The 13,808-nt window shown below is 46.3% G+C and overlaps 1 protein-coding gene across 2 annotated transcripts in view; it reads left to right on the top strand.

Annotated features, from left to right (window-relative positions):
• The window catches only part of ssbp4 (single stranded DNA binding protein 4), a 79,597-nt gene that overhangs the window by 48,611 nt on the left and 17,178 nt on the right, over window positions 1–13,808 (top strand). For both annotated transcript variants that reach the window (XM_084012216.1, XM_084012217.1), the window contains exon 5: window positions 8,816–8,905. In XM_084012216.1, coding sequence (XP_083868342.1) covers window positions 8,816–8,905 — 90 coding nt within the window. The remainder of the gene's footprint in view (window positions 1–8,815; window positions 8,906–13,808) is intronic.

Genomic DNA, 13,808 nt, shown 5'->3' on the forward strand with positions numbered 1-13,808 from the left:
GTTCAGCCCAGCAGCATTAAGAACTTCAGGATGAGTGAGAGGTCCTTGCTTCCTTGCTTCCTTGCCTCCTTGCTTCCTTGCTTCCTTACCCACGTGACACCCGACCAACGTGAACACAGGATATTATAAGCATCAATCTTATCCCGGCTCAGAATGATGGTGATTTACGATATTATCCCGATAATCATGGAAACATGCTCTTAAATGTATCGCTTGACATTTTGTTAAGAAACAAATATTCTTTATTGCAGAATAGACACCTTTTTTCTTTTATTAAAAAAAACCTTTTAAGTAAAAAAACAATCAAATACTCTTAAATAAGCTGATCTCATGGATCATAATGTCTCCCTGCATAAATAAAGGATAAATAAATAAATGAAATGTACTTTTTTACTGTTTTTTCGGGCTCTATTTTCACTTCTCCACCGAGCTAAACAGAGTTTTGACTCTCGGGACGATATTCACGATCATACCAATAATGAGAATTTGCCACAATGATGTGGTCAGTGCCTTAGCAGTCGTTCAGACTGTGTTCACATTACAGAGTTGAGTCAAATATTTCTCCAGCACCAGATTGAGTTCCACTGTTTTTATCTGTCTGTGAAATGCTTCTATAATTATTATTATTTCCTAAAATGTTGCTAAACTCAATAAATGATCCCTCCTGCTGCCCTTTTAAAAAATCTGTCTAATGTTTCCTCAGGTCTGAGGCCCTTTTCCTCTCCGTTTCATTCCAACACAAAAATAACCCTTAATATTGCAAATCCTATGCAAGCATGCAGAATGTAATAAGTGGAATATTCATCGGCGTTCTCTGGTGTAAACAGTTTGTAGGAATACAGAACTCTGAACCTACAGAAAACACACATTTGCAGATCTGTAAATGTCACTTGGTATCGCCGGCTAAATGTCATGGTGTGTTGTGTGTATATAGACACTATATGTGCACATGTACAGTTCTTTATCGTCACTCTGAGATGTACGCTTCATTCCCGGAGTTTGTTGATGAGTTGTTTCTGATTTACATACCTTTTTTGTGGTCGCAGCTTTCCCTCTACCTTTTCCTGGAATTACGTTCTACAGATCTCAAGGCAGCGGCTGTGAACCTGTTGTGGTTGTTTTTTTTCACGTAGATGGAAAAAAGCGGCGGTAACCGAGAGGTTGAGGTTTCGTAGCTGAAAATAGCGTCTCGCCTGGTTGGCGTCACGTGATACGTCTTTTGGTTTTGTTTGCATCAGAAGTGATCTGTGCTTCTTTTAGAGATGAATCTTCCTCAGTGTGATGGTTGGACGTCGGTGTTAAAGGCGCTCCGATCTTTGATTCTGAGGCTCGGACACAAGAAGCCGCCACTTTACTATATTTATTGACATTCAGAAGAAACAAAAGAAACCGATCCAGAAATGAAACGCTCGTCTTGGAGTGTTTTTAGCGTGCCTGTCGTCACCTGTGAAGTGGCCTTTCAGGAAGGATGATCCGCCTCCTCCGTTCTGATCGGCAGCCCTCCGACCCGACCAGTGGCTGGATGCACACTCCTCGTCAATAAGAGCCGCGGCAGCGTGACACCAGTCAGTTATTTCAGAAGACGAGAGAGAGATACGGAGCGTGATAACTCCCTCTCTCCTGTCCCTCACAAACACTTACACACCTTTCATTCTTCTTCCCGTTATTCTTCACATTAGCTTTTGTCTCGAAGCTCCAAGTATTCTATTATTCCCTAATTAGCACCATTAATAATCTTCAATTAGTGGATATAGCTGTGTGTGTGTGTGTGTGTGTGTGTGTGTGTGTGTGTGTGTGTGTGTGTGTGTGTGTGTGTGTGTGTGTGTGTGTGTGTGTGTGTGTGTGTGTGTGTGTGTGTGTGTGTGTGTGTGTGTGTGTGTGTGTGGACGATCGTGACACCCTGTCCTCTGGTTCTCTGGTGGCGTTCCACCGAACACCAACTGCCTAATGAGGGAGTGAAAGGCCACGGGTGGAGGAGGCGGGGGCTGCATATCTGTGTGTATACGTGCACTCGTGTGTGTGTGTGTGTGTGTGTGTGCGTGTAATTAAAGAGCAATGCCAGCGGGGGGGCCTGTGTTAGAAAGGGTCACCAGAGTGAGCAGCAGGCCATCGCCAACCTTTGGTCATTAACTACCGACACCGCCAATAAAGGCGTGTGTGTGTGTGTGTGTGTGTGTGTGTGTGTGTGTGTGTGTGTGTGTGTGTGTGTGTGTGTGTGTGTGTGTGTGTGTGTGTGTGTGTGTGTGTGTGTGTGTGTGTGTGTGTGTGTGTGTGTGTGTGTGTGTGTGTGTGTGTGTGTGTGTGTGTGTGTGTGTGTGTGTGTGTCAGGAGGCCAGCCACTAAATTACTTTACATCAATAAGTGTTTATGCGTGTTTGTGTCACTTTGGTTTAGCTGATACTCCTGTGGCGTTGAGTTAAACTTCCCTGCTAACGCCTCCAGATTCAATAAACTCACACCAGACCTGCAACTGAACATTATTTTCCTCAGTGATAATATATTGATTTCTACTTTTTAATTAAGCCTTCAGTCTGTAAACTTTGAGGAAATGGCAGAAAGTATCCCACATTTTTTAAAAGGCTTTTTTTGTACAAATGACAAATATATTCCAATCAATATTATATTGATATTGTAATATGAGACTAGATATTGTCTAAGATTTTGGATTTTGTGATATGGAATAAGTGTTGTCCTGATTTTAAAGGCTACATTATATTTAAGTTTCTTTCTATCTGTTTGCCTTTACCCAGTAAGTCATTATGCTGATGATGATGATGTATAGAATATCTTAGTGTAAATATAATGGTCAACCCTACAATATTGTTGCATTATCAGTTATTTGTCCTATCTGAGGGGTGAGCTGAGTCGAGTGGAGCATCAAACTGATTGGTCACATGATCAGAGAGGTTGTAAATAACAGGTCAGCCACTTCATGAGACTCAGAAATCAGACTTTTCAATCGTTCAGTGGTTGTTTGTGTATTTCAGGTGGTTTTGTCGGTCGTGTGGAATGGATCCCTCCCTTCATCCTGTCGGCTGCCATCCAGCCCACAGAGTGTGTTTGTGTTCAGTGTTTACAGGAGTCTGTAGGTCCTGTGTGTAAATCGCCGTAGGTTGATTGGTTAAGCCTGAGAGGCAGTAGTGGGAGTTAAGGCAGGTGCTCCAGGGCAGAGAGGGGAGGGGAGAGCCGGGCTACGTCCCCCCCGAGCCACGGTGCCTTCCCTCTGGGCTTCCAGCTCTGAGCGCTGCCTGGGTAGCTGGGAGGCATCTCCAGGCTCCCGGGGCCCTGATGCTGGGGCAAGATGCCTGTGAGACGCAGGAGGAGGAGGAGGAGGAGGAGGAGGAGGTGTGTTTGTGTGTGTTCTGTTGGGGGATCCCAAGCAGATTTGTTTACCGGTAATTAATTCACCTGATTGACATAACAGATGCTGGAGCTATGGGAAGGCAGAGTGTGTGTGTGTGTTGTAATATATACAGTATGCTGCCATGCATAGACGCTGTGTGTGTGTGTGAGCATATTTGCATACCTGTTGTTGGTGTGTGTGTGTGTGTGTGTGTGTGTGTGTGTGTGTGTGTGTGTGTGTGTGTGTGTGTGTGTGTGTGTGTGTGTGTGTGTGTGTGTGTGTGTGGAGGGCATTTCCACGTCTCAGCGTTGGGTGTCTCAGCCCAGCAGCTCTCCGTCTTCCATCGATTAGACCCGTCTGTCGGCCCGGCAGCCCCGCTCACACACTCCTGCCTCCTCCTCGCTAATCTTTATAGAGTTGACTTCAGTGACAGAGTTATTGGAGCACTTGAAGCTGAGGGGAGAGGAGGAGGAGAAGGGCCTGTGACAGAAGGACAAATGACAACGCTGAGAGGGAATTCCTGGTGAGGTCACGGAGACGAAACCGGCCGCTTTGTCTGCAAACCGAAAGTACGAGCAGGGACGCACAATGGAGCGTTCATTCATTCATGCATGCGTGAGCACATCTGAACGTGCACGTCCCCGTCTGCGTCGTCTTTACAACGCTACAAACCTGTTTGGGTTTTATCAGCATGCCAGTTCTTTGTGTTGCTGCGGAGCAAACCCAGTGAAAAAGAGAGAATGGAGAGCTGTAAACAGAAGAATGAGAGGAACGGTGAATAACTCAGACGTGGACATTTGAATATGTTTGTGAACACGTTTCTGTGCGTGTTGGAGATATCCAGAGTTGGGGTCGCAGGTCAGGCTGAGCAGTCGCGAGCTGAAGGAAACACACAAGCTTCCACACACAGTCACACAGACACACAGGAACCGAGAGGTCGGTATCAGTGTTGTTGTGGCCAGCAGGTAGCGGTGTGTCGGCCTGCTTGTCTGGACCCAGATAACAGCAGATCCATTACCCCCCTGCAAGCCCAGGTCTGATCGCCGGTCAGATACAGCCGCTCACTCACTGTCTGTGGGCCGACCAGCCGGCCAGCCTCCGCCGGGGAGCTAACGAGGATCACAACCGGGAGCGAGAGAGCAGAGCAGATCCCTTCTGTTAGATGAAATGATCAAAAACATTCCTCTACACTGTTTTTTGTGTTAGAAGGAAATCTTTTAAAAAGCCTACAGTTTGAATGTGTTGTGTTGAAATATGAGATGAAACAGTTTCGCCTCCATCGAGTCCAGACATTGTCAAGAAATACATTTCACAACTGTCTCCCCTCGTTATTTTCTGTATTTGATATTTATTACATTATTTATTACTTCACCTTTTTGCATCTCTTTGCACCGACTCCTTCCCTCGTTGACCGTAGCGGTTCGACTGCTAGCGGCTAACTAGCCCTCCTGCTCGCATAGAAAGAGGTGGTCAGCTGCAGCCGGCGCTCGGCTCGGTTCCTCCTCTGCTCAGCGATAGCTTTGCATACACGCAGACGTGCAGTTGTCCTCCCGAGGTCGTGCAGACCGAGGAACCAATCCGTGGAAACGGAGCCACGCGACAGCAGAGAGAGCTTTATTTCTAAACAACGACTACTTAATTGATCTAGTGGCTCCTTTTCCAATATGAAGGAGGAGTTATGGACTTATGGAATTAAGACTGAGGATGTGATGTAGCGAACAATCATCGTTAGTTAAAATGGCTTGTATGAAAATGTATTTGAAATGAATGGAGATAATGTTATGGAAAGGCAGCTCGGTGGTGTGTGTGTGTGTGTGTGTGTGTGTGTGTGTGTGTGTGTGTGAGGACTAAACACTGTGCAGGTATATTGTGTATCAGGTTTGTTTGTGTGCAGAGAGAGAGAGAGAGAGAGAGAGATACAGGGCAGCTATCAAAATCCACAGGCTGCTTTAAACTCCATCTCTGTTTCTTTTCCCTCTCTCTCTTCCTATTCTCCTTTTTCCCTCTCTCTCTCTCTCTCTCTCCCTCTCTCTCTCTCTCTCTCTCTCTCTCTCTCTCTCTCCCTCTCTCTCTCTCCCCCTCTCTCTCTCTCTCTCTCTCTCTCTCTCTCCCTGGCCATGCTGATGATTGACGGCCTGAGGGTTTTAATGGGCACTGGAGAGCAGGAGCTGAGGTCGGGGTTGTCATGGCAACTAGGAGAAGGGGGCCTTTTGCTGCCGCTTCACCTGAGTACTGTGGAGCCTCGTTGGCTGGTTGAGGCAGGCAGCCACACACACACACACACACACACACACACACACAGCCGCCACACACACTTACATGCCAGCTTCCATTCACTCGTCCTCCTCTCTTCCTCGAGATGCCCTGCCGTTCATCCAACCATCTCTGGCCTCCCCTCTCTTCCTTTTTTCATTTCCATCCTCCTTTTATCTTTTTCCTCGGCTGATCCCCGACTAGATAATGCTCTCAGATACACCGCAGCTGATTGACTGTGTGTGTTATCCTATTGTTTTTGCCCTCCCATTGTTCGATAGCAGCTCCCAGTCGAGGTCGGAAGTGTCTCCGTCTGCGTTCGTGTCGGGGATCTCTCAAAGTTGCTCAGTGCGTTAAACTCTTATTCATTCTGTTATGTCTGCCATTGGAGGTCTTCGGACCTGGATTTGGACACGATCCACCTGAGACAAACTGGAAAACCCACCCGTACCCTTGACACGCGTGAATACATTTACTTCCCATTTGCAATAAATCCAAGGGCAGTCAGACGCCCATCCAGATCCATGCCAGGATGATAGGCCTGCATCCAAAAACCGCTCAACCCAACACACCCAAGTAGAGAGACAACAAACTCCACCTAAGTGGAAGTGATTTCTCCTCCTTCACACTGCTCTCCTGGCTCAAACAGACACATTCGTAGCGTGATTATAATCGTGATCTCAGCTGATGATGGGTTTTGCTGGGATCCAGACGAGCAACAGAACAACAGCAACTGACCTCTTCATGACTGAGTATGATCCGGACAGCTGTGGTCCCGGGTCGGGTCTCAGTTACTGGGAACACAGTGAACTTGTAAAAACATCTGGAAGTCTCTTAAGAGATTTATTTGGCATTTTTGCCTAATTTGATAATTGGTAGAACAGAAGGAAGTGTTGAGTTTCACAAATCAAACCTTTCAAACTAAACTTCCAACGCAAAGGACACGTACACCGGTCTCCTGATTGAGAGTCCTGTGTTGGTTTGATGCATTTATCCTCTCCTTCCACCTCGATGGACTTCAGTGGACGTCAGCTGCTCTGCTTAAGTTCTTCAGTGGGTTGGTGCTTCATTATCAGACACCGAGGGGACAATGAGCAGGTGGGGGTGTTCTTACCTTGACCTGCTTGTCTATTGTTGATGCTGGGAGGACGTGATCCAGTTCACACACACACTCAGACTTCATAACCACAGAAGCATCTTCTTCAGACTCTTCTTCACCGTCCGATATCTCATATCTTCTTCTCTCTTTCTCCGCCTCTCCGTCTCAGGTCAGTCTGACCTGACTCTGTTTGTCTCTTATGGTTTGTTTCAAGTCCTGCAGATTCACACCCTCTTACCTGTGTGTGTGTGTGTGTGTGTGTGTGTGTGTGTGTGTGTGTGTGTGTGTGTGTGTGTGTGTGTGTGTGTGTGTGTGTGTGTGTGTGTGTGTGTGTGTGTGTGTGTGTGTGTGTGTGTTAGTGTCTGGGCCATGCGGGTCAGCCGAGGGATGCCAGGATTGTTTGCTCTAGAAGTGACTGAAGCTCTTGTTACAGATGGGGGAGGGAGGCAGGAGGAGAGCACCGTGTGTGTGTGTGTGTGTGTGTGTGTGTGTGTGTGTGTGTGTGTGTGTGTGTGTGTGTGTGTGTGTGTGTGTGTGTGTGTGTGTGTGTGTGTGTGTGTGTGTGTGTGTGTGTGTGTGTGTGTGCTACGTTTAGGTGCTTACTTCTGGACACCGCCACGCTACTTCTACGTAGGCGTGGGACGATGTCATGTTGCGATTATCGCGGTCAAAATAATTGCTTTTCATTGCAGTATCCTGATAATCATAATTATACTCTTAAAGCTCTTAGAACGACGCTAAAACATTCTGGAATCACTTCACATTTTGTTCCGATAATGTTAAAGATCTTAGCTCTCTCTGCACAAATGCATCTTTAAAATGAGGCTCTCTTCTTCACGTCTCCCATGACGATCTTTACGACGATCCCGATAACGGACATTCACCAACTCTGCATGTTTTGTTGTCTAATAACGAACCGATACGTTGTTGTTCCTGTGAGGACGGCGTGTCAGGGCGGGTGAACGGCTGCTTGTAGCTTCATGATATTCCTCCTGCCTCCAAATTCTGATTGAATACATATTCTTTGGGTAACTTTTTTTTGTTTTCTCCTCTCATCGCGCCGGCCATGTGTGAATGTCAAGCTCCGACAAAGCAGTCGTGACCAAACGCCGCCTCGCCGCCTCGGAAGAAAACCAGAGCAGCGAGCGTCACATCTGTCTTCTCCCCGACATTGAAAATCATTATAATTGAGAGCGAAGATGAAGGAAATATTGCCAGAAAATGTATTTGGAGGCCGTATTCAAACCGGGGTTGCATGCAGGAATAAAGGCTGTTCGGTATAAATCAAGATTATGGCGCTGATTTACATTTTTTTGATGTTATTCATCAATATAAAGTGGGACCTAAACAGTGCCTGGAATTTAACAAAATCCAGCAAAGCAAGGGAGTGGACTGTGTGATGAAATGTGTCAAGGAGAGCGTGATGACAGTTCTGTTCCTGTAACTTATTCCTCAATCCGATGCTTCCAGATCTAAAGAGAAATGAAGAAATAAGATGTTTGGCTTCATTTCAACACATTTAAGCCAAAACTTCTGAGTTGGTCAGAACAGAAGAATGTGTTTGTAGTGGAATAGCGTTAAAATGATTCAACCATTGATCACATTTGTAATGAAAAAGAGTCATTTCGTGATTTCTCCGCGGTTTTACGTTACATCGGTAGCGACGTCGTAGGCTACGGCTGCGTCTGTGATGTTTACCATGCTTGCTTGTGATTGGCCGGTGAACACGTTCTCATGTCCTGAATGACAGACGGGGCTGTAATGACTTAATTAAAGAAACCTTCCCTCCAGTATGAAGGTTTATTTTGCAGCAGCTGCAGGACGTGTTAGTAGTTGTAGCTCTCCGATGTTCCCCTCAAACCGTCCACATCTCCACAAGACAGTTTCATCAAATCATTTATCACCGCCACTAAATAATCACATCTTCATCAGCTCCCAGTAATTGCTGCGTTTGTGTCCGGGCCGTGGATGTAATCAGGGCTGGGAGTTCAGCTGCTGATGGTTTCCGTCTCTCTTTTCATTCTTTCCAGTAAACACGGGATTATTCTAACACCTGATTGCCGTTTGCTGCCCGTCAAACCCGACCAGAGAGTAAACTGTGTTTTCCTGTTGTTTTGCAGAGTGCGGCCGCTGCTCCCAGTCCAGTGATGGGCAACATGCCGCCCAATGACGGCATGCCAGGAGGACCGATGCCCCCGGGCTTCTTTCAAGTAAGAAAAAAGAACTGATCTCCGACCCCGACAGCCCCGCCTCCTCCCGGCACACAGCGGCGGCCCCTCCCACAGCCGCCGCTAAGCCTATCCTTCTGTCTCCTCCTCCTTTTTTAGCCTCTTTAGCTGTCCTAATCCCCGTCCAGATGTGTTCCCTTCCCCGTCTCTCTGCCTCCATATGTCCACGCTCGGTTGTTAACTCCTGGTGCTCCGGTGAAGCCGGCGTCTCAGCAGCTTTCTGGTGGAAACGTGTCTCTTTAAAAAGGAAATGTTGCTGAAGCAAGATTTTTAGTTTCTTTACTTGGTTGAGGAGGCTTTTGTCTCTGGTTTGTTTTACTTGCATTTTTAATTCCTCATGTCATCACTGACCTCTCTCTCTCTCTCTCTCTCTCACTCTCTCTCTCTCTCTCTCTTGCCATTAAACTCGTAACACTTTTGAAATCTAAAACATCTGCACCCACAACCATATTCGCCTAATTGGCAAGGCTGTTTTCACTTACAGCTGCAGTTGGTAGCGTTTATAAAAATAAAAAAATAAAAAGTGCTCAAACTGTCACTTTAGTACATGAGCCGGATCATCTGTGGAACAATCCGGTTCATCTGCCTCCTTTTAGTCCCCTGAAAGAAAACAACCAATCAGAGCGCAGGAGCTGTCAATCAGCTTGTGAGTTCAGATCAAACTCAAATTGGAATCAAGATTCTGTCTTTTTGACCTCAAACGTTTCCAGACACATATTTTAGTGAACCGCATAGTGAACGTTTGCCGGCCGGTGGGCGGGGCTTAGTTATTGGGTTGACTGTTTTACAACTTTCTCATTTTACAGCTTTTTACAGCAATGGTTCACTCAAACTAAAAGATGTTTTTGCAAACATTTGAGGCGAGAAAAAGGCAACGCAGGAACAGAATCTTGATTTATGTTTGATATGTGTCACCTGATCAATCCAGCCAATCGATATATACAGTCACTGGTAGAAGTGGCGCTAAACCAATCAGAGCAGAGTGCACCTTTTCAGCGTTTTGTCATACAGGTACATCCAGACCAACATTATGAGGGAAAAGTGTTTTATACCATTAAAGCAATAAATTAGAAACCCAAAATACAAGTATCACCTGAAAATGAAAATATGATAAAACTACTTTTCTAAATGTCGCGGTCGAGAATATTTATCACATATTATTTCACATTTAATTGCAGCTCTAATGACTAATACTAATGTGTAGTATTTCATAACAGTCTGCCTTTTTATTAATAATTAAGCTTTTTTTTCCTTTCGTTACAAATGTGCTGCTGCTGGACGTTTAGTATGCCGGATGTGTGAATGCATACAGTGTGGAACTGTAGAGCCTTTTGACTGTCTTGTGCTGGTTGATTGGCAGCGTGTCGTGTGTGTGTGTGTGTGTGTGTGTGTGTGTGTGTGCGTGTGTGTGCAGGGGTCGTGGAGAATGTTAATGATGTATGAGCAGTGAGCAGGCCAGGGAGAAAGCTATCCGATGGTGTTGCATGAGTGACATTGCTTTCCATAAATAGACCCTGTGTGCACGACAGGCAGACAGACAGACAGGCAGACAGACAGACAGACAGACAGGATGGTCAGAGGGAAAACAGGGAGAAGAAAGGCTGGATTGATGGTTCCTTTCCACAGTATTCTCTTCTCTTTGCTTGGCTCGGCTTATCTGAGCAGCAAAGCAGGCAAACGTGAAGAAAACAGAGAGCCGGCATAAAAACATAAAACATAAAAAACAGAAAACTTTACATCAGATTTCCCTCAATCAAGCAGACCGGAACTGCAGCATATTCCAATGCACCGTAGCATGCTCATATAGCATCTTTCAACACACACACACACACACACACACACACACACACACACACACACACACACACACACACACTCAGGTAGCTGACATTCACCCCCCTGGTGAACTAATGGTTGCAGTCCTTGTGAAAATGCAGGCGACTGGGTTTTCTGCAGTTCATTTATTCATTCAGATGAAGGGAGCAGATTTTTTTTTTTATCTCCCTCCTTCATATCGTCATCCTGGAGGTGAAGTCGCCATTTGACTCTGAGATTTTCACCTTTTCTGTAAAAGACGACAATATTTGTTATGTTTTTTATTTGTATTAATGTGTGTAGCATCGACCAGAGCTGGATTCTCTACGTGCTTTAGTCGGTTCTCATCCCGGGTTTGCTGCCGCCACCTTCTCTCCCCCTTCTCTCCCCTTTATCTCCCCTTTATCTCTACCTTCTCTCCCTCTTCTCTCCCCCTTCTCTCCCCTTTATCTCCACCTTCTCTCCCCCTCTATCCCCCTTCTCTCCTTCTTTTCTCCCCTTTATCTCCACCTTCTCTCCCCCTTCTCTCCTCCTCTCTCCCCCTTCTCTCCCTCTTCTCTCCACCTTCTCTCCCCTTTATCTCCACCTTCTCTCCCCCTCTCTCCCCTTTATCTCCACCTTCTCTCCCCTTTATCTCCACCTTCTCTCCCCCTCTATCCCCCTTCTCTCCTTCTTTTCTCCCCTTTATCTCCACCTTCTTTCCCCCTTCTCTCCACCTTCTCTCCACCTTCTCTCCCCTTTAACGCCACCTTCTCTCCCCCTCTCTCCCCCTTCTCTCCCCCTTCTCTCCTTCTTTTCTCCACCTTCTCTCCCCCTCTTCCCCCCACTTCTCTCCCCTCTCTCTCCCCCTCTTTCCCCTTCTCTCTCCCCCCTCTCTCCCTCTTCTCCCCCTTCTCTCTCCACCTTCTCTCCCCTTTCTCTCCCCCTTATCTCCCCCTTTTCTCCCCTTTCTCACCACCTTCTCTCCCCCTTATCTCCCCCTTTTCTCCCCTTTCTCACCACCTTCACCCCCCTCTCTCCCTCGTACGCCTGGTATCCTTCTCCATGACATTTCCTCACTCTCTCCATTTCCCTTGTCTTTGAAACTATTATTTTCTCGCTCTCACACACAAAAACACACACACACACACACACACACTTCAGTGACACATGCTTACTCACCAACTCTGTGTGTGTGTGTGTGTGTGTGTGTGTGTGTGTGTGTGTGTGTGTGTGTGTGTGTGTGTGTGTGTGTGTGTGTGTGTGTGTGTGTGTGTGTGTGTGTGTGTGTGTGTGTGCATTCCCAGTTGCACTAGCGCGGTAATTAACATGGGTGACCCCAACACTGTTATTGGCTACAGTCCTGGGAGGGAGGGATGAGGGGCAAAGGGAGGGGACAATGGAGAAAATGTAGGTGGAAGGGTGGAGGTGGAGGAGGAGGAGGAGGAGGAGGAGGAGGATGTCACAGACGGAGCTAGGTATCGGACTCCTGCAGAGAAATAAACAAAACCCCCAAAAAGGTAGATGAAGAGAGACATGTTTCGGATGCAGCGGTGTGAGGACGGCTGTACGTTTGGTGTTTAATCCTCCTGTCCTCTCAGCAGAAGTCCATCACTGCTGCATCATGGCCCTCTGGGGAGGACAAGCAAGGGATAGATAAGGGGGGATGGGGGTGGTGTTAATGACAGCGAGGAGGAGGAGGAGAAGAAAGAGAGCTGAGGAGAAGAGAGGACGCCGGGACGTCAGGAAAGTCTTTCAAAAAAATGTTTTTTTATTGGCCTTCAGAAACGTGTGATCGCAGAAATGACAGCTGACGACAATAGTGGACAGTCGACGGATTCATCTCCCATCTGCTGCTCCGCAGAGAGAAAGGAAGTGTTTACTGCACAGCTCTTCTTTTTTTATAATAAAGCACATGTATGTAGATGTTAAATCTGGAGGACAGCAGCATTAATAAGAGCATGAGGCTTCCGCCCAGGGAAAACGGAAATTAGATAAAAATGTGCTACTTAGTCATTTATACGCTCTACCTGTCAAATAATGTCCCCAAAAAACCCACTTTGTTGGCTTTAATTCTCTGATCTACACGTGGAAAGTCAAACACTGGAGAAGTTAATGCGCTTCATTAAGTGTGTAAACCAGTTAGGGCGGGGCGTCATCGTCCTACCACACTGGAACGCCTCCTCTCGCCAAAAGAAGATCCAACGTCAAGGGCAGCGTGTTGCACTGCAGGTAACGGTGGTTGATCGGGGAGAAAAAGCAAGAAGAAAAGGAGGACGAGGTTTGATTCCATGTTAAACAACAGCAAGCGACCCAGGTATCAAAGAGGAACGTGAGGAGCTCCTTCAAAGCAGACACATGGTGAATTAGGGAGGCATCTGCTCTCCGGCACTCATTTATCAAAGCTGAGGCTGATCTCAGGTTCATCCTGGTCACCTGTACGCAAAGATGGAGAAGATGAAGCGTCTAAGCATCTATCTATCTATCTATCTATCTATCTATCTATCTATCTATCTATCTATCTATCTATCTATCTATCTATCTATCTATCTATCTATCTATCTAAAACACACTGAATGTGGTTTGCTGATGACTAGCTTTAGGCTAGGCTAGCTTTTCATTTTACATTCAGTTGTATTATATAGTAGGCTACAATTTTCAGAACATTGAGGCTCCCTCATGTGGCACAAAGGTGAACTGCAGCCATAAATGTTAAATAAAAGACTTTTGGAAAGGAATCCTGTAAAATGTATCTCGTGACCCAAATCAAATGTCCTGCCCCCCAGCTGTGGGTCCGGACCCGGTCTTGATGTAGACTTGTTGTAGACCTGGGGCGACTGAAGGACAGAAAGATAATTACGAGGTTGTTTGCCGACTTATTTCACAAAACTGTTTGAACCCTAACAAAAGTGTTTGAGTTCTTTGACCGTTGGACAAAAGACGCCGACAGATTGTGCGTTTTATTAAAAAGCTCTCCGATAAGTTTTCCTATCTCTTTTCAACCGTATCTGAAACGACGCTGTGAACAGAAGATTTAAAAAAGACCAGATGGGAGTGCACAGGCGAAACGTTCCTCTTCACCCCGAACCAA

Source organism: Eutrigla gurnardus (assembly GCF_963514095.1).
Source record: "Eutrigla gurnardus genome assembly, chromosome: 6".
NCBI lineage: Eukaryota > Metazoa > Chordata > Actinopteri > Perciformes > Triglidae > Eutrigla > Eutrigla gurnardus.